The following is a 21,036-nucleotide window of genomic DNA, read 5'->3' as shown; positions in this document are numbered from 1 at the left end:
TGCCTGGATCTAACAGCCCATCCCACTGTACATATCGACCATACTATGATCCTGCTCTTCTACGTGCCTGTTCGGGCTGCAATGGCAACTCCTCCGGTAGGTACGGTGGCCCATATTGGTTGGGTGGGGGTGGGGTTGGTGGGGGATGGCTGGTCACAACGGTCACCAAAAGAACTCTTTACAATACATGAAAAGCTCTTCTTGTTACCTGAAGGTGAAGCCGGACCCAATGGGGGCCCGTAACAAACGCCGTCCAGTAGCGGGAAGCCCCTCCCCGCCCAGTTACATAGCCTGCTAGAGGGAGGCGACCAGGATTGGTTGCCCCAGGGCGAGCTTGGGTCCCCCCAATCCGGGGGCGAGCTGAACGGGACGAGGGGGGGATAAATAAGGGCATCAGGCCCAAGGAAACACTAAGCCCCCACACAGAAGAGAGTAAGAATCCCACCCACCCATACCGGAAGAAGCGGGCATTGCAGCCGCAAAGGTAGAGGTGAAGCAGAAGGAACACAAGAGAGGTAGAAAGAAAGAGAGAAATTAATAAAGGTAGATGGAGGGCTCACACAGTGTCCCTGGAATGCCTCACGGCAGGGGCACTGAGGGAGCCAAAGGCGGCATACCGCCGTAGAAAGAGTAGATGTGGTGCTCTTGCAGGACTCTTGGGATGCATCACGGCAGGGGTACAGAGGGAGCGAAATGCAAGGACTCAGCCTCAGGAAGGATAGAGTAGATGCTCAAGCAAGGTCCTTGGGATGCCACACGGCAGGGACCCTAGGGAGCAGGGAGGGCCCACGAGAGGTTCCAGGGCAAGCGGGACGGCACTCAGAGCCCAGGCAGGTCCTGACGGACACCCTCCAAGTCGGAGGCAAGTTGAAGCCTAGACCCATGAATCGGAGGCCCAGACAGGGAGCCCCTCCCTTTCCGGGAAATTGAGGAGGTGGGTCCACACAGCGACCAATATGATTGCAAAGACAATGAAATGTGTTAACATGGATACTAAGAGGGCAATTGGTATGATCAGGAATGTTGCAAAATGTATAAACATGGTATACTAAATAAACTGCGACCTTTAAAGGCACCAAAGTATGTTGTCAGTGGTGTGATTTGAGGGTAATATGAATGCAGTTTTGAAGCAGGGGGGACAACTCGCCTCCTGGAGGGGGTTGGTAGTAAATGGTTTGCGTGTGGGTCTTTTGGTACTAGATGATTTGAGTATGTCATGCAAGTATGTGTTTAACAGGCTTAAGACCTAGAAAGGTAACTGCTTGACTAGTAATGGTAATAAATGTGTGCAGAGGCGCTATATTTTATTTAGAACTCCCTTTTTGACAGTAGTAGCATTAACAAAGTAGAGAGCTGAAAACGTTCCACTCTCTGAAACCGGCAGGGCTACATATGGTGAGTAGAGTGCAAGGCCATCCGTCTTTGTGCAGACCTGACTTGGAAGGAATCAAAAACAGATACATTTGCTTGTTTTTTTTGTCCGCTTTTACAGAACGAATGTGTACGTGCCAACAGTGTCGAGCCCCCTGCACTCTTCGTAGAAAATCACTGGAGAATACAGTGCAAAAGGATGCTAGAATTTTGAAGGGGTACCGCAAACAAGGAAGGTTTGCACAGGATGATGTATGCTCACAGGATTATGTATGCTGAAAGATGCTCAACAGCCTCGTAAGGTATGCAGCGGAGAACACCTGCATAACTTGACCTCATAAAATATAAGGAAAAGAGTAGCCAAATATGGCCATGCAATTGTAAGGCTGCGTACATTTATGCAAAATAGATAGAGATTTGACTAACCGAGGAGGGCTGCGTGATGAAAAATGCTAGAGGCATTTTAAACAATTGCTTTAAGTTTTATAATGACTGCTGAAGCGTCACTGATGAAATACTTACATATATGGACTTACCTTGGTGATATTTGGTGCTTGATATTCAGGACATGATATTACTAAAGGTCAATAATAAAAAATCAATAGTTTGACTTACTACTGTTGTGATCCCCCTACTACCCTCGATGTATGTACGGTACGCTGTACCATGTTCGGAGAAAAGGAGCAGTGGCAGGTGTCTCTCGTTTACGTATATTTTCTCTAGGGGGATGAGAGGAGTTCTAATTAACACATTCAGGCTTTATTTGGTTGAAATCTTCATTTGTTGATGAGGAAAATATTTCCTGTATGATTATAACACATTTTTACTTTTGTCATTTGATCATAGAGAGACTATGGGCTTCATTAGAAGTAGGCTGCTGTAAAGCAACCAAGAACTCGACCCTGCCAAATCATCCAGCCTCGCTGATTTACAGATAAAGGGCCAGATGTACAATCATTTCTTTTGGTGAATCACAAATTGCGACGCTTTGTGACTCGCAATTTGTGACTCGCATAATGGAATGTACAGCAGTGTCTCAGACACTGTTTGTGATTCCTAATGGGGTCGCACATTACCTGCCTCATCAATATTCATGAGGCAGGAAGCAATTTGTGACCCATTGGGAATGGCCATCCTTCGCAGGGATTTTGGCCTGCTGTGGTCAGCAGGCCATCATGTCTGTAACTGCTTTTTCAATAAAGGTTTTTTTTTAATGCAGCCCGTTTTTCTTTAAGGAAAACGGGATGCATTTAAAAAATTCAATGAAACGTTTCTTTCATTTATTAGGAGTAGGCAGTGGTCCGCGGGATCAATGCCTCCTCTTAAAAAATATTTTTGCATCCATTCAGAAAGGGAATGGGGTCCCCTGGGGACCCTTTCCCGTTTGCGAGTCTCTTACCACCTACTTAAAGTAGGTGGTAAACTGCGAGTGATTTGTGACCGCAATTGCAGTTGCAAAACAATCATACATCTAAGTGCAACTCACAATTTGGAAGGGACGCCCTTAGCATGTCCATTTCTAATATCAACTCGCAAACCCTCGTTTACTAGTCAGTAATTGGTTATCGACTCGTAAAATAGGGTTTGTACATACCACCACACATTTTAGCGGCTGCAAATGGACCATTTCCCATTTGGAATGACTAAAACGGTTCGTACATCTGGCACAAAGAGGATACAGGCAATGTAGAGGTGGGGCAGGGGACTGGGTTGTAACTGGTGTTTCTGTGTTGTACCCTGAGGGTACCATTAGACATGAGGAATTACCCTGAGACTCTGTAATACTGCAAGTGGTTCCTGTGGTAATCCCACATTTTCCCATATAGTTTGTCCAGGACATTTTGGCTACATTAGCCGGCAAGTCTGAGTAAAAGGCCCCACATCTGCAGATCTTTTGTCCTTAAGAACCTGGGTTGCTCAGTAGAACAAATTCTCCTATCTCCATGCAAAACTAGATCCTAGTTGGGCAAACAGAGTTTTGCTAGACAGCTTTCTCTACTCATTATCAGCATAGGACTGAGATGAAAGGCTACATCAGAGAAGGACAGTCAATAACGAGTAAATAGAATCACGCACTCCTTTTTCGATATTCCAAACTGCAATCAAATCGTTTTCCTTTCATGGCGTTGAGAAGGGTTGCACTCACTGATTGCTGAGTGTGGACCATTAACAAAGGGGCATGCCCCGACTGGGGAACGTTCCCTGTTGCACTGCGTTGTGTCTCTATGGAAGGGCTTGCATCAAGTTCATAACTGTAAATCACCAAGTCGTAGATGAGTTCAATCTGAATTTATTTTCAATGGTGGTATTAGGTACTCTTCATACCATCAAATTTGTAATTATTCTTGGTATCACAAATTTCCAGAAAGGGAAGCATGCATTTTTTGTTTTTTATCCCATCCCAATGTATTTCGGGCTGGTGTAGCCCTTCTCAGGGATAAACAGTAAAACTCTCAGACCAATAAAGACACTTCCATACACTTCAACTACTCTGTACCGTTTACACCCTGATGAAGGGCTATACCAGCCCGAAATGCATTGGGATGGGATAAAAAACTAAAAATGCATGCTTCTTATTCTGTAAGTTTGGGATACCAAGAATTGTTATTACAAATTCCTTCCCACTCTTCCTATCATCGCTGCATGGATAATCAATGAAAGTTCCTGCACATTACTCGTAAGTGACCACTGAAAGCGTCCTTCCCCTCCAGAAGCAGGGCTTGAGTCTCAGATCCAGGCTACCTCTTGCCTTTAGTCAGGTCACAGGGGCTGTATGAAGGTCAGTCGATATGCGAAGGCACAGTTCACAGATTCCAAGTTTCAGGAAGTTTCTGTGGCTTGCATACTCACTGTAGGCAGTCTTTTCTGGTCCTTCCAGGTCGCCAAACCCAATAGGTGGAACTGCTGCATTGTCAGTTGTAAGTTTAGCATTTTGTGCCCTGTTTTATCCAGGGGGCTACCAGATCAGAACACACTCATCCACTTTTAGAAATGCATACTTATTGCTAAGGGCATTCACATTTCTTCCCCACTGTTCCAGCTGTCTCCCTCAGCTTGCTTTCAAGGTCTGTATCACGTATATTTGTTGTCGGGCTATTTCTCCCATGCCTTCTGTCTCTTGAAAGCATTGAATTTCTAGCTACATTAGCCACGAGCCCAATACAACTTCGAACTGCTTTGTCTGAGTCAGGTCTGTGCCCAGTCCTTGCCCTACGGTCGACTGACTGGCAGTCTTCACAAGGAGAAGGTTACTGACGCAAATTCGAAGCCTTGATAACCACACTCTCAGATATAGACACACAAAGCAGAGGTGGAGGCATTTGCCTACTCTGATCCTCCAGCCCAAGTCACTGTATGATTTAGGTACAGATTTACCCTATACACATCGTGACATACAAGGAGCCACTGAAGGCTCCTGGGAGCAGCCCCTCCTATATAGTCATCATCTGTCGCCTCTCTGCTGTCTCTGGGGGAGTGCTACCCTACTGAATCCTTGCACAAGGAGCAGGTGCAGCCTTTCTCTGGTACAAAGGCTAGGCAGGTTAGGGTGCCCAAGCACTCATCTGATGTGTCTTTCAATGTCTCTTACTGTTTTAATTGAAAAACATGCAAACAAAGCCCGTTTTGCGAATTTTAAGGTGTAAAATAAAAATACCAGCAGTAAATGCAAAAGAAATAGAGAAGGCGGGGGACATACCAACAAGAGTGTGATGTCTCTCTCTGTGGATATTGTAGTCAGGAAGTGGCCACTACATTTGGTTACTAGCCCCATTAAGACTGGCGTAGGACTCGTAATGAGTCCCTTGATGGTTTGCTTTTATGGTGTGGCGGCATGAGGTGCAACGCATGTTTCAACTCCTCCGGTGAGAACTGTGATGGAATACTTGACAAAACAAACCCATATTCTTAACAACAACCGGTCTGCTCAACAGAGACATTTGTAGATCTTTACATCATAAACTTATGCTTGCAATTGGCACTTGACAAAACAAACCCATATTCTTAACAACAACCGGTCTGCTCAACAGAGACATTTGTAGATCTTTACATCATAAACTTATGCTTGCAATTGGCATTGATTATTAAAAACCAAAGGAGTAGGTCCAGAAGTCCATTCAGACACCCACCCCCTTTTTCCCTATACTTTAGTGGTTACCTTTCTGATGCAGTCCCGGATGCTGCGGATCCGGACGCATTCACCTTGGTTGGGGGGAATACTTCGAGACATGATGATCCCTGGGGAGGCAATCAACTCTTCTTCTAAGAGGATCTCTATGAGGTAAAGACACAAAACCATCATGAAAGTCAGCCTTAGGTGTGAGACGGATGTGGGGAAGCAAGGCGCCTGTTTATGATTGGTTCCTCTGAATTGGTTTCAAAAGTGATAACAAATGTGTTGTTTCAGGTCCGGTCGGCTATGCAAGGGTCAGAACCATTGTTTTGAATAGAGCTGCTTCTGATCAGTGGACATCACCCAGAATCAGTACTTATTTTGTACCAGGGGTTGCAGGTGACAGGAACTCACTTATCATCATACTTTGATTCAGAGAGAAAGGTGGACCTATGATGTAGGAAGGGGGAAAGAGAGTTATGAAAACACTGAAAACGGGAAAAGAAGGGCTGACAAAACAAACCTGCAAGAGTGAGATGAAAAGACAGGAAAAGTAGGGTGGTGGATGAAAGAGGCAAGAGTGGATTTGGAAGAAAGAGGCAAGAGTGGATTATCTCCAATGAAAGTTTTTCGCCCCCTGCAGTTATTTAGTTATTTGTTAAAAATGTCAAAATACTAATCAGACCAAATTACATTAGTGTCCATCCCAGGCGCAATCGCCAGTAGTGACCACCCCAGGAATGGTTATCAGTAACGGCATAACATGGTTTTATCAATGTGAAAAGCAACATGCTCTTGTATGTGCATCAGAATATGATTAAATGCATGCTTAAATATACTTTCTCACTAGTATATACAATAAAGAATATGTTTTCTGTTACATATCAAAGTTGAGAACGGAGTGTTTGAGGTGAAAACACAAAAATGTATGAAAGTCTGTTGAACCTTCTAACACCCCAAAAATCAGGTGACTCCATACGGTGCGCCTAGGCCTAGCCATGGGCACGCCCTCCAGAACACAGAATAGTGCAATCATCCTACTCTTACAAATTTCAACTTTATAATGATAAAAGCCTTTCAAGCAGGATAGCAATCTCTCTATTTCAATACTCTAGGTCAGAGAGGCTGCTGGGAGCTACATCAAACTTTAGACCCTCTCCCAACCTCTTTGCAGATCTCTTGAGCAGTGGGTTATATATTGATTCCGAACCCATACGAGCCATTTCTTATGCAACAGATCACTCCTTTCTCTCAAGGGATCTCCCAGATAACAGCAGGACTTGCACACAAAGGCATGTCCTCCACAGGAGGGATAATTTCAGGAGCCTGGCAGTCCCACCACAAAGAGTCTGTTGATCTATCTACAGTCTTCTTTCTACTGTCTGACATATCACCTGGAATTAAAAGCACATATGTATGCAAACAGTGGCATTAACAAACTCCTTTCATCACCTCCAGATCCCAACATGAAACCCTCCCAGCTCTTGATCGCTCCTCAAGGACAACATGTACGTATATAAACAAGATGTGGGTCCTACTAGGAAATTGATCCATCGTCTTTCTCCTCTGTTCTCACAGACAGGAATATGGCACAGCCCTGGGGTGGCATTACCCACAGATCAGGTGCAGAGAATAATTCAGATCAGTGGTGCCAACTCCCTCCTTATGGCACCCAGCCATCAAGCTAATTCACTCTTTCCAGACAACTCACTGTTTTGATTCTGTAGACCCCACCACCGCATATTTCAGCTGTCAAGCAGTGAAACAGGAGACCCATCGTGTGGCATGAGAACACGTGTCAAGGGCATGAAAATCCTTGCTGAATCCATCTAAGAAATTGACATTCATTTTAAACATGTCTCCCTCAGCCAACATTGAAAAGGCACAACGTATTGCAAGGCAATTGAAAAGTGCATTTGTATACATGTGGTGAGCAGTAAAGCTGTAGGAATTCCACATTCACTATGTTCAGCAATGCCAGAGTCCACCAGGAATGCCCAGTAGTCGTGGAAAGACAAGAGGCCCATGGTAAATGCACAACTTTTCCAAGTCTGCCTTACCTGTAGGACAGAAGTCAAAGTCGAGGCTGGATGCGGGCATCTCCAGGAAGCAGCGGATGAGTCCTCGTGCCAGGGAGCAGGGTGAGAAGATAACGGGCCGGCAGGTCTGAGCCCGGTGTGGCCAGAGGATGCTATACGGCGTTGGCGCCGATTTCTGTTCTCCTGGAAAAGACAAATGTGGTCTGTCACTCTCCACCCAATGAGAGGAAATCTCTACTCTCCCACCAGCATCGCCACGCGACTGATGCACCTGAGCCATTCCCTTTCAGGTCACCTTTGCAACCTAGATTCATTTTATAACAAAATATGTGTGGACGCTGATTCCAAAAACATGTACAAATCAATGTATCGATTTAAAGAAACCTCATCTTTGACACATTAGATCTGCTTCATCTGGTATTAAGAGCTCATCAACGTGTTATGGTTACATTAAAGTAATAATAATGACTATTGTTATTATTATCATCATCGTCACTATTATTATTGGTAGGAGTGGAAATGGCAGAAGTAGCAACAGGAATGCTTACAGTAGTAGTGTTTTATGATCAGTAGTTAATGTAGTAATGTATGCAGTAGCAGCAGTGTTTGGTTTGTAAAAGAAAGAGTGCCAGTAGCTGATGCTCTGCCCATAAGCCTGTAGCCGGTGCAATAAAACGTTGACACACCGAATACCAAAACTGCGTAGACTTGAAACAACCTCATGTGTCTATATCCACTACCATACACTCCCTACCCATTTATCTAACTCTGCCATTTTCCTCCTTTCTTCCTTTGTGATGATTTTCCTGACTTTCTCCTCTTCCGGTCTTCCTGATTTGTGTTTTTCCCTAAATTAGGCAGGGGGGGAGGCCGGAGGAGGGGTTACGGTCATTCACTGTGCAAGGCCCTATTACAGGTACTGGCACGTTGGCCACAAGAAAAGGCAAATTGGTGGTTTTAGCAGCATAGACAGCGCACCTCAATTTATCTAAATTTGCACAAGGACCCCAGGAAGGTCAAAGGTTCGCCGACAGTACGCCCGTTAAAAGGAAATGAAAGAAGGGTAGGAGACGTGTTGCGGAGGTACCGGAGGCATCTAAAATCAAGAGTAAAAGTAAGATGACTCCTGAGTCAGGGAAAAGTACGGAAAATAACATCACAGGTTATCCAACCACTAGTAAAAGCCTAAATATTAGCCCAAATACAAGCCTAAGCCCAGGACCCAGGTTACAGGTTGATGTGGGTTAGGCTGGGGAGAACTGTGGTCTACATATACACACTGACCCAAGGAAAGGGGGAATTTTTTCAACCTTCCAATACGGGGAGGTAAAGGGCAGAAGTATTAAGGCGGGGAGAGCAAAAGGTAATTTTCTAGATAATAGACTTAAGATCACCCCTTCCCTCTGGTCATATTTTAAAGTTCGACCATTAGTCCTTGACATTACTTCACAAGGGGAAGTCTCGAGGAGGAGGAACCAACAGGGTCAGGCTGAACCTCTTTCCCATTTGGAGGACATAGAAGAGACAAACTCCATAAGTGCCTGAAGAGCAGCAGACCGTTGATGAAATGACTACTGCAACAGCTCCGACAGCACTAGAGGGGGTCTTAGACAAGATGATTTCTTCACAATTAAGTACTCCAGTTTGCCAACCTACAAACACACTAGGCAATGGGGCGCCAGTAAGCCAGGGAAATGTTGAGGAGCAGGAGCTGGATATTGGAGGGTCTTCATTGACCACAGTAGCTCCCCTGGAAGCTCTCTTCTCTCCCCTCTCGGTCGACATAAGAAGGAGCTTTTCCATATAGGAAGCTAATCAGGCCAAAATCCATCTTTTCTGCGAAAACTTTGACAAAAAATCGATCTTTTAAATTCTAGGATGGACTCACTCGAAGACTCTGTTGTAGAGATCAAGAGGGACCTGGAGGTCACTAAAATCGATATCGCTACATTGAAGAAAGAAGAGACAACACTCTGAGAAAGACTGGAGGTGCTTGAGAATAACTCAAGGAGAAACAATTTGCGCCTTTTAAATGATCCAGAAGGGAGCGAAGGAGAGGACATTAAGTCTTTCATAGCCATTCTTATTAAAGAATCGGTCCAGATCAATGAGTCAGTGGTAGAGCTGAAGAAGGATATTCAAAGGATTCACAGGGACCCCTTTTGAAAAAATCCTAACCGGTTGAAGCCAAGAAAAATCTTAATACATTTTTTTATGTTCTCCTTGAAGGAAAAAATTCTCAACTGTGCTCTAAAACAGAAATCCCTGAAGCCCAGAGACTTCGCCTATGAGATCCGTTCAGATTTGGCCCAAACAACTCTTGATAGGCAATTGGAATTGGGCAGGAGAATGGAGGACTTTAAAAGGCTCGGTGCGGTTGTACAGCTAAAATTCCCTGCACATTTGAAAGTTATGCATAACAATCAGATGCATAACATTAGAACAGTGCAGAAGGCAGACCACCTGCTTGAAAGTCTGAAAGCCTAAACAAATATAGATAAAGCCATTAAATCTGTCTGCTATTCTTTTTGTTATTCTTTTCTTCCTTTTACCTCATTACCTCATTGGGTAATTGGAATTTTTATGGTCAATTGTGTCCCCTAACGTAGACCCCAACGACTCCGTGTACGTGCTTCAAGTACATGTAATTTCCCTCCACAACCAGCTATGAAGACGCAAATACATTTGCGTCCAACGTTAACAAGTCCTCTTTCAGATCCACCATGAATGGGTCTATAATTCCGTTCCTAAGTATGCCGTGCCACCGTCTTTACATGGTGCACTTTCACGTTTCCCTTGCTCTGGCGAGCTAGGCCCTGATTTCTGCCATCGAGCCCTTTCTGCCTTCTGCCTCTGAAAGCTGCAGCCTGGATCTACATCCATGACCCTTGCCTCACTCCCTGCGTGGCGAGCGGTGCCCGGCTCGGCCTGCTTGCCTGCCAAAACTGTATTTTGCCTTCAAGTCATCTGCTCTGCTCCTCGAAAATACATTCCTGTCTAGAGATTTAGGTAAACACCTCCCCAGCTGCAGAGCAAAGGGCCCGGCCTTTCTGTCTCAGTGCAAGTAATTCATTGCCCCCGTTACCATGGTAGGCCCATGGCCCCTCACCTTACACGTAGTCACATATGCATGCACTAGCAGCCAGTATAGAACCGCCTCTGCCCGAGAGACCTTTCCTTCTAGATAATACAGTTCCTCAAACACAAGATATCAGATATGATTTGGGTTTAGGTTGTTCTGACACGCCAGACTTCTGTCTCCCCGTATAGTGCTAAATGTCAAGTCCCCTTCACCCTCCAGTTCCACGTCAATCACACGTCATGTTGCCTGCGCGCGCATCCAGCCCAATATTTCTGCTGACACTGCAGGATTTCTCTATGAATTCACTCACCTGTGACACTTTCATGTGACGTTTCTAGCACACACCTCCGTGTACGCCCTCGTGCACGCCTTCTGTTACGCACATGTGTTCTTATCTCGTTTCTTTCAGCTGTTACGCCTTCTGTATCCATCACCATTGTATGCATTTACTATATATATTGTGCACTGTTAATAAAGCATTGTCTATCCCTTCCTGAACCCTCGCGGTGATGGAACATGATACCATGGTTCCAACCATTCCATTACATGGAATAAAACCCTTATAAACTCAGATGCCACGGACTCTGCCTCTCATTTGATTGAGCTATTTTATTGAACTTTACCGCATAGAAATTCCGCATATGGTAAATCTTTATTTACCACATAATTTGGCGCCCGAATAGGGACTCCTCCCCCACCTTACACGCCGGCGGTGCGTTGCAGGCCTAGCCCCCTGCCACAGCCGTGACGGACAACTACGCGTACCCGCAGGATTTCCTGTATCTCCCTCAGGCCAACGAAGGTGACTGAGACTGCGATCGACACCCAGACGAGGCGGTGAGGAGTGCGGAGGATCCCGACCAGAGCCCAGCCGAGAGAGCAAGGTCCGAGGTGTCTAGAGGCCCACCAGTTCCGAAGTACCTACGTCACGGGTCGAGTCGAGTCCAGTCCGGTCCAGTCCAGTGTCGAGTTTCCGAGGCCTTCCGTTCCGTGCTTCCCGGTGAGTACCGTTGCTGGGGACGCATCTAGACGGGTGCATTAATTTGTGTCCGGTCAAGACGGGTTTGGGTACACAGACCCGGTCTGCACTGTTTTAGCAGTGTATCTGTACTGTTTAGCAGTATATCCAGTATCCAGTTATCTAGTTATTGTTCGTTCTGAAATGTTTAAATGTGTTTTAATGTCGTGGTATGAGTGATTGTTTGATCTTCATTACTGTGTTTATTGTATTAGTTGTGTTCAAGTCCGAGTAAGTATCAAGTATCAAGTATCAAGGTTCAGAATGCCTCTATTCTCTAAACTGAGACAGATAGGAACTAGGAAAGGGATACTTGAGGAAGCTGTTCCCATCCCACCCAGGGACACTCCCGGATATTTTATGTACCACAAGCACGGCTTAGATGCCGTATTATATCTCGACTTGTGGGTGGATTATACTAAAGACTTAGCAGAGAATCAGAGATGGCCCGCTACAGGGACATAGGATGCCGAGTGCATCATGAGAGTAGAAGAAGCATTGTGGAAAAAGAAAGCCAGACAGTCACAGAAAGATGCCATTGAACTATGGCGTAAAGAATCACATAGACGGACCGAGAAAGCACTCAGAAAAGCAGAGAAAAGTAGAGAGGATTCTGAAAAAGCCAAAGAAAAAGAACTACTAGAAGAAGGAGAACGAGTTAGAATGGAACAACACGATAGACGGAGTAATGCTATTATGACAGGATTGTATCCAGTCCTGGCCGAGGGTCTGCCCAAGGCGACCCCGGAAATACCGAAAAATCTGCCCCCTCCATTGGTTCCGACTAAATTACGTCATAAGACCGCAGCAGACATTTTCCTTTCTTCCTATTTAGACGATGTAGCCCCCGCATATACCAATGTACCTGCCCGTGTACCACCTGCTGACGTTAACCTACCCCATGATCATCAGCCCCCAGGTCCGCAACCACAGACCCCTCCCGGTCCGCTTCCTGCACCCTTACCTGTAGTCCCCCCCGGTAATCCTTTTGGGGCTGGCGCGGTTCAGGCCCCAACCCAGTTACAGCAGGTACCGACCCTACAGCCAGTTTATGCTCAAGCCTCCGCTACAGGAGGTGCCACAGGAGGTTACCGTACCCCGCCACCTACACAGAGAATGACAATAAGAGACTTAGCTGCACAACATACCCCGAAAGGGGCCCCTTTAGAAAAGCTTAAAGAATATCTTACAGACTGTAGATATGATCCCGTTCCAGGTAAGCAAGGGCCCATGATGTTAGCCTCAATACGTTTAAGACGTGCTGCAAATTTTTTAGTTTTATTGCCAGGAATGCCAGATTATCTAGACAGGATATATCGTTTTGTTCAGACTGGGGAGGGTCCTGAATGCATTCACGAGGCCATGGCATATCAGAAAGTAGACACTCAAAGTATGATATTAAGATTCCTCGTAAACTGTTTTATAAGAGAACGAGATCGGCCTGGTGTAAATAAAGAAGAGATGGAGGTATTAACTACATGGAGTCAGAATATAGCAGACGGAAAACATGATAAACAGAGATGTATAGAGGCCATGTACAGAAAGGTCTGTAAAGAAATAGTAGACATGCATGAAAGAGAAAAGGATGCAAGGGAAACAGAAGCAGACAAGAATGAATCCTCAGAGGAGGAGGAGCCAGAACATACAGAAATAGTGGCATATGTAGGTAAGGGTAGACCCTTTAATAAAACGTTACGCCCAGAAAGCAAGAGACTTTTTCACTCTGCTATGTCAAACCCGAGGACTCCTGAACATCTATTTCAGGCTACCGATAAAGTACTTCAAGAACGAATGGGGTACCATGTACTCAATTCCATGGATGAACAAGAATTAGCCAGGTCAGCAGTACAATGGGCTGACAATTCCGATAGATATAATGATGACGCAGTAGCGCAAACCTTTTTGAATCTTTCCCCAGACGAACAGCGACTAGCTGGTATGTACATGATACAACACCTCCTTACGTTGTATAAGAGCCAACATTCTGATCCAGGTCCCCTACCTGATGTACTAGTAGAATTACTAATGAATAAATGGAGAGGCCTAGGTACCGATTTAATTAAAGTAATTTTAGAACATCGACACAGATATAGTGCTTTCCTGAATCCACAGTTTGTTTCAGCTCCACCCCCAGAAAGGAAAATGTTCTACATAGACAGACAGAATCCTTTACGAGAAGTACATCCAGTCAAGAATGCTGATGATACCCTTACACGTGTGTATGTATACACGCCTATAACTAAAATGGAATTATTGGAAATGAAGAAAATAGTGCCGAGTCATGATAAAGACCCTGCAGGTTTCCACCGTGAAATAAAAGACATGTTACTCATGGGAGATTATACCTATCCCGACATTATGAAAATACTGAAAGTATTATTGCCTGCCGGTATTTACGAGAAACTCAAAGAAAAAGAATGGGAGGTGGGAGACCAAAAGATTGATTGGGCTGCATTAGAAACTGAAGAGACTGGTCGTACCCCAGGTTTAGGGCTTGGGGATAAAACCAAAGCATTACCAGGATTGTTAGTACAGGTTTTGCCACGTTTGTTAGCAACTAAAAAGGAGGACTGGGATGCAATCTCAGCCTGCAAACAGAAACCCGATGAAGACACTAGTGATTTTTATTCCCGATTTGAGAAATGTTTTATTATTAATAGTGGCCTGAAAGCAAGTAGCGAGTCATACCCGCATCTTTTTGTAAGCAAATTAGTCGAGAATTCTCTGCCCCAAGTTAAGAATCGTGTATTGAAAGTCGAGAGCACATGGCAAGCAAACACGCCTTCCCAAATGTTACAGATGTTACAGTACCACCAGAACAGAATTAGGGAAGAACATGATCACGAACAAAGACGTTTGAAAGACACGAAAATGAAAATGTTAGTTGCTCAGTCAGTTCCAGCTGACGGTCAGAAAAAGGGCATGACACCGTCCAATAATTCAGCAGCTCCTGTTAAAGGGACATGCAACTATTGTAAACAGCCAGGTCACTATGTAAACGATTGTGCAGTTTTGAAACACAATATATCCACAGGTAAAACTAAAGAGAGACCACGTCAACCTAGACAGGACCAGGTCCAACAACACGTTCCACAGAATGTACAGCCTATGCATGCTCCGCAACAGACAGTACAGACCGTAGCGGTACCACAGCCACAACCCATTGCCACAACACAACATGCAACGCAGCAGATGTACGAGTATGCACAAACTGATTATCCCGATTACCAGCGATACACATGAAACAGCCTAGAGAGGGAAGTTGGCTTGCCTCTTATTGAGGTTCCTGTAGATCAAGAGGGTCCTTATGTACATAGTCAAGTATTAGGAAAGGATAGAAAGTTTTTGATTGACACAGGGGCAAGCAGAACGACAATCAGTCACGACGAAGTTCCAGGGGCACCCCTCTCAGGCTCACAGAATGTTTCCCTTGGATTTTCAGGAAAGCCTATTGTTAATGAAGTTTCAAAACCAGTTCCCCTTGCAGTTGGTCCATTGTAACGTACTACAGATTTGTTGCTCACGAAATCATGTCCAGAGAACTTGTTAGGCATCAAGACACTGAAAGCTCTAGGAGCTGTAATTTGTTGTTCTCCGGAAGGAGTAAGACTGTTTCTGCGTGACTTTAAGGGTCACTATGTGTTGAGAGATATTGATTCCAGGTTACAGAATGTTCCTGCACACTTATGGGCACAAGGCCCCACTGATGTAGGTTGTATGCACATTACACCATATCGAGTTACACTCAAGCAAGGTGTTGTTTTACCACGCATCCGACAATACAAGTTACCCCCTGATGCTGTAGTGGCTTTACTGAAAATCATTGACGAGCTCATTGCAGAGGGAGTGGTTGTAGAAACCGACTCCAATGTTTGTAATTCCCCTATCATTCCGATTCTTAAACGCACTGATCCGATTCCGAATGCACCTCCAGTTTATCGATTAGTGATCGATTTGCGAGAATTGAATAAATGCATTGTACCACAGTACCGTGTGGTTCCAGACATCTCCTCATTATTGACAGCTATTGATCAGAGGCGACGTTCTTTACTGTAATTGATCTGAAGAACGCCTTCTTTAGTGTCCCCATTGATCTGGAAAGCCAATATCTTTTCGGATTCTGTTTAAATGGCCGTAGCTTCAAATTTACACGTGCACCTCAAGGATTCACAGAAAGCCCCAGCATCTATAGCCAAGCATTGAAAAGACAACTTGACAGTATTCACATGCCTGACAACACTGCCCTACTCCAGTACGTCGATGATCTATTGGTCACCGCCCGAAGTGAACCAGAATGTGTACAAGCATCACTGACAGTCTTGTATTTCCTGGCTGACAAGGGACACAAAGTGTCTCCTTCGAAGCTGCAATTCTGTGTTCAGCAAGTGGTATACCTTGGGCACTTGCTGTCCAAGAGGGGGAGACAGCTAACACCTGACTGCATCCAGTTAATTGTAAACATGTCACAACCCAAGACACAAAAGGAGGTACGGGCCTTTATAGGCCTCACTTCTTACTGTAGACAATGGATCCCTCAGGATGCATTTCTAGCCAAGCCACTTATACAGTTGACAACAAAGGAGGCAGCGACATCGACTGTCCTCCATTGGACTCAGGAACATACACAAGCTTTTGACGAATTAAAGAAAGCCTTATGTCAAGCACCAGTTTTAGCAACACCATGTTACAGCAAACCCTTTACACTTTTTGTCACAGAACGCGAAGGTACTGCATTGTCAGTACTCACCCAGGATCAAGCAGGTTCACACAAACCGTGTGCTTATTTTTCTAGTACATTGGATCCAGTAGCCCAGGCTCTGCCTGCATGCTTGAAATCTGTAGCTGCAACAGCTCTAGCAATCAGACAAAGTGATTCCATAGTGTTAGGACATCAATTGACAGTACAAGTTCCACATTCCGTGGAAGTTCTTTTAAACCGTACCCAGACTCAGCACTTGACTATAGCACGACTGACAGGTTATGAATTGACATTGTTTCAGCCACACATAGAAATCAGACGCTGCAATACATTGAATCCTGCTACACTTTTGCCATTAAGTGAGACAGACCCTTTGGCACATGATTGTGTTGAAGTCATTACCATTACGACGAAACCCAGACAAGACTTGACAGATATCGCATTACCAGATCCAGACCTGACACTTTATGTGGATGGTTCATGTATGAGAACAAGTACAGGAGAGTTAGTGGCCGCATATGCAGTCACGACGGAAACTGAAGTCATAGAAACACATCGTATTGACACCCTGTCAGCCCAAGCAGCAGAGCTCATCGCTCTGACCCAAGCTTGTATTCGAGCTAAGAACAAGAAAGTTAACATATACACAGACTCCCGTTATGCATTCGGAGTTGTACACGACTTCGGTGTCCTCTGGCAAGAGAGAGGATTTTTAACTTCTCACGGTGCCAAGATCCAGCACGGTCCCCTCATTCAAGCTCTGTTAGAAGCAATACATTTGCCTACAGCCATAGCTATCATGAAGTGCAAAGCACATACAAAAGTTACCGATACCATTTCCCAGGGTAATGACCTGGCAGATCGAACAGCCAAGCATACAGCTCAGACCCATACTCACACAACTGACATGACAAAGACAGTAGTTCCGACACCGACACATTGCATGACAGTTAGGGATCCCGCCCTAGATGTAATTGACATACAGACACATGCTACACCAGACGAAATCAAGAAATGGACTGAACTAGGAGGGATACAGACAGAACAAGGATGGGTAACGAAGGGAAAAGCCACATGGTTTCTCCCCGACTCTATGGTTCAAGTTATCATTAACACAGCACACAGTCCTGCACATTTAGGAGAAAAAGCCATGTTAGACAGTATTCAAAACCTTTGGTTCAATAAACATTTACGAGCAGCAGCAAAACAGAAAGTGCGTACTTGCATGATCTGTTGTCAGTTCAACCCAGGTAAAGGCATTCCCGTAGAGCAAGGTGGATTTCATCCTCCCGATCACCCTTTTGAAGTCCTCCAGATGGATTATATCCAGATTGAACGTTGTCGAGGATTCAAGTATGTCCTCGTAGTTGTATGTGCACTTTCCCGATGGACAGAAGCATATCCAGTCCCAGATTACACTGCTCCGACCACTGCCAAGCAGCTGGTACGTGAATTCTTCCCACGGTATGGTTTGCCCCGTATCGTATACTCAGATAATGGTCAGCCATTCTCGTCCGAGCTTATGAAGCAGGTATCACTCCTGCTAGGATATCAGTGGAAGTTCCACTGTGTCCGACATCCCGAGGCAGCAGGTCTCGTGGAACGACATAATCAGACCCTGAAAACACGTCTCGCCAAAGTGTGTAAAGATAAAGGCGTAGATTGGATAGTAGCCTTACCAGTTGCTCTTTTTTACATGAGAATGATAGCACATTCTAGGACAGGGCTATCCCCGTACGAGGTGGTCTTTGGTATGCCACCGAATATGTGGGGGACGCCTCTGCCTCGTAAGATCACAGATGTTGACTGTAATATGCTGACAGATTACCTTGCCTCCTTGATGTCTGCACTACAATCATGTCGTTCACAGGTAGCTGCAGCCTTTCCCGACAACACCGAGGTGAAGCCACACGAGATCGTCCCTGGAGATCTGGTCTTTGTTCGGAATTTCGACAGGAGGAGTCCGCTGGAGCCCCGCTGGCAGGAGCCGAAGCTTGTTTTATTAACCACAAGGACAGCAGTGAAGGTGGAGGGCCGCAAGGGCTGGCTCCACTCGAGCCACATCAAGAAATGCCATGGACTGCCGCCAAAAATAGACTCCCAGCCCTGCCCCATTCCAGAGACTGATACTAAACTCCCCCTGGTAGAGAGAACTCCTTCTCAAGACTTTCGTATGAAATTAAGGTCTAGTAAGTCAGACAGTTTAATTGTTTAAGTCCTCCCCTAGGTGAAGCGGTTAGACAGGTTCCTGACATGTACCAGTTAGACCCCAATAGAGAGAGAGATAGACAGAACCAGATCAAGAAACATGAATATTGTAAATCTCTCCGTAGTCACTGCATTGTGACATTATTGATTATGTTTTTTCTGAGTCTTATAATTATTGCTACAAGTATATTATTACACATGTACTTTCCTATTTCTATACGTGCACATTCCTCAAACGACACTGTCGAGCATACTTTCAGTGAATTGCCCCCTCACAAGTTATCTTACCGACTTGCGCTGCGCAACAATACTTTCATCAGTATGTTACATCATTCCCATCAGACCAGCAATGCTACAAATTGTTGGATATGTGGCCGACTCCCTCCCTATCAGAAATACAAGGGAGTTCTGCCCCTCTTTCCGTACCCGTTCACACACAATGGTTCCTGTGGTGCATGGTTTAGTTTAATAAATTCATTAAATTCTGATTCCATAGTTTACCAGGGCAATTGGGTATGGGGAGACCTGAACACAGTCATGCATAAAGCATGTTTCCCTGACAAGGAGGGTCTTCCACAACGGACAGGGACCGATCTGGAAAACGAAGTATATGGATTAGGTAATTTTACACTTAACCTCATGATTCTGAATGTCCAGTCCGATACAAAACCAGACTTACCCGCTATGTCAGTATTACCAGTCAAAGGTGAATTATGTGTCCGAAAGAATGGTTCAGTACACCTAGGTCATAGTGAATGTACTACTGTGATTGAATTCAGTGATAAAGGCAAGTCTACATTCAAAGCTTCCCGCCATTCCTATTTCATTTGTGGTCATACAGCTTATATACGCTTACCTCTAGATTGGGATGGTACTTGTTACATTGCATTCCTTCTGCCACCCGTTTTCCTAGCCCCACCTGATTATCATAGGGACTCCCATCTAGTACACAATAGACCCAAGAGAGATCTCCCGATTGTCGACTATACTGAAACAGCATGGGAGCAATACACAGACTTCAATAAAGGTTTCTTTCCCTATTTAGGTACTGTCTCGAATAGTAAATTGATACGTAAATTAACAAGAACCCTTGAAGCAGTAGTAAATGAAACTACTTCCGCCTTAGGCAACCTAACAGAGGAACAGTCTGCTATGAGACTTGTTGTTCTTCAAAATCGTCTTGTTCTTGACGTCATCCTGGCCGATAGGGGCGGAGCTTGTAGAGTCATCGGATCGAGTTGCTGTGTTTTCATTCCAGAAAACGCACCATCAGTATATAGAGCCATAACCCGTCTCCATAAGATTGCAAGTCAGATACACCAGAATCCAGGCACCTGGACTTGGTCCGGTTGGCTTTGGAGCGTGCTATCAGCCTGGGGATGGAAAGTACTATCCTTCCTCGGAATAGCCCTTCTCATAGTATTCACTTGTTGTCTATGTTTACAGTGTGGGCCAGCGATTTGCGGCTTGTGCGCCACATCATGTATTCCCCATCCAAGTTCACGTTCTAAATCCCGGCTGAAAAAGGAAGAGCAAATGATGTTATATGAACAAATAGATGGACTAATGAAGATTGATATATCATGAAGGGTCCGTAGGGGACAAGGAGGGAATGAGGTAATTGGAATTTTTATGGTCAATTGTGTCCCCTAACGTAGACCCCAACGACTCCGTGTACGTGCTTCAAGTACATGTAATTTCCCTCCACAACCAGCTATGAAGACGCAAATACATTTGCGTCCAACGTTAACAAGTCCTCTTTCAGATCCACCATGAATGGGTCGATAATTCCGTTCCTAAGTATGCCGTGCCACCGTCTTTACATGGTGCACTTTCACGTTTCCCTGGCTCTGGCGAGCTAGGCCCTGATTTCTGCCATCGAGCCCTTTCTGCCTTCTGCCTCTGAAAGCTGCAGCCTGGATCTACATCCATGACCCTTGCCTCACTCCCTGCGTGGCGAGCGGTGCCCGGCTCGGCCTGCTTGCCTGCCAAAACTGTATTTTGCCTTCAAGTTATCTGCTCCGCTCCTCGAAAATACATTCCTGTCTAGAGATTTAGGTAAACACCTCCCCAGCTGCAGAGCAAAGTGCCCGGCCTTTCTGTCTCCGTGCAAGTAATTCATTGCTCCCGTTACCATGGTAGGCCCATGGCCCCTCACATTACACGTAGTCACATATGCATGCACTAGCAGCCAGTATAGAATAGCCTCTGCCCGAGAGACCTTCCCTTCTAGATAATACAGTTCCTCAAACACAAGATATCAGATATGATTTGGGTTTAGGTTGTTCTGACACGCCAGACTTCTGTCTCCCCGTATAGTGCTAAATGTCAAGTCCCCTTCACCCTCCAGTTCCACGTCAATCACACGTCATGTTGCCTGCGCGCGCATCCAGCCCAATATTTCTGCTGACACTGCAGGATTTCTCTATGAATCCACCCACCTGTGACACTTTCATGTGACGTTTCTAGCACACACCTCCGTGTACGCCCTCGTGCACGCCTTCTGTT

General features: G+C 45.2%; 1 protein-coding gene across 1 annotated transcript in view; it reads right to left on the bottom strand.

Moving 5' to 3' along the window:
* The window catches only part of CARD10 (caspase recruitment domain family member 10), a 288,602-nt gene that overhangs the window by 23,511 nt on the left and 244,055 nt on the right, over nucleotides 1–21,036 (bottom strand). The window contains exons 20-21 of the mRNA XM_086963072.1: nucleotides 7,543–7,704; nucleotides 5,528–5,643 (exon numbers count right to left, since the gene is read on the bottom strand). Coding sequence (XP_086819198.1) covers nucleotides 5,528–5,643; nucleotides 7,543–7,704 — 278 coding nt within the window. The remainder of the gene's footprint in view (nucleotides 1–5,527; nucleotides 5,644–7,542; nucleotides 7,705–21,036) is intronic.

Source organism: Lissotriton vulgaris, chromosome 1_1 (genome assembly GCF_964263255.1).
Source record: "Lissotriton vulgaris chromosome 1_1, aLisVul1.2, whole genome shotgun sequence".
NCBI lineage: Eukaryota > Metazoa > Chordata > Amphibia > Caudata > Salamandridae > Lissotriton > Lissotriton vulgaris.
Note: the sequence above shows the minus strand (reverse complement) of the source record. Positions and strands in the feature narration are given on the sequence as shown.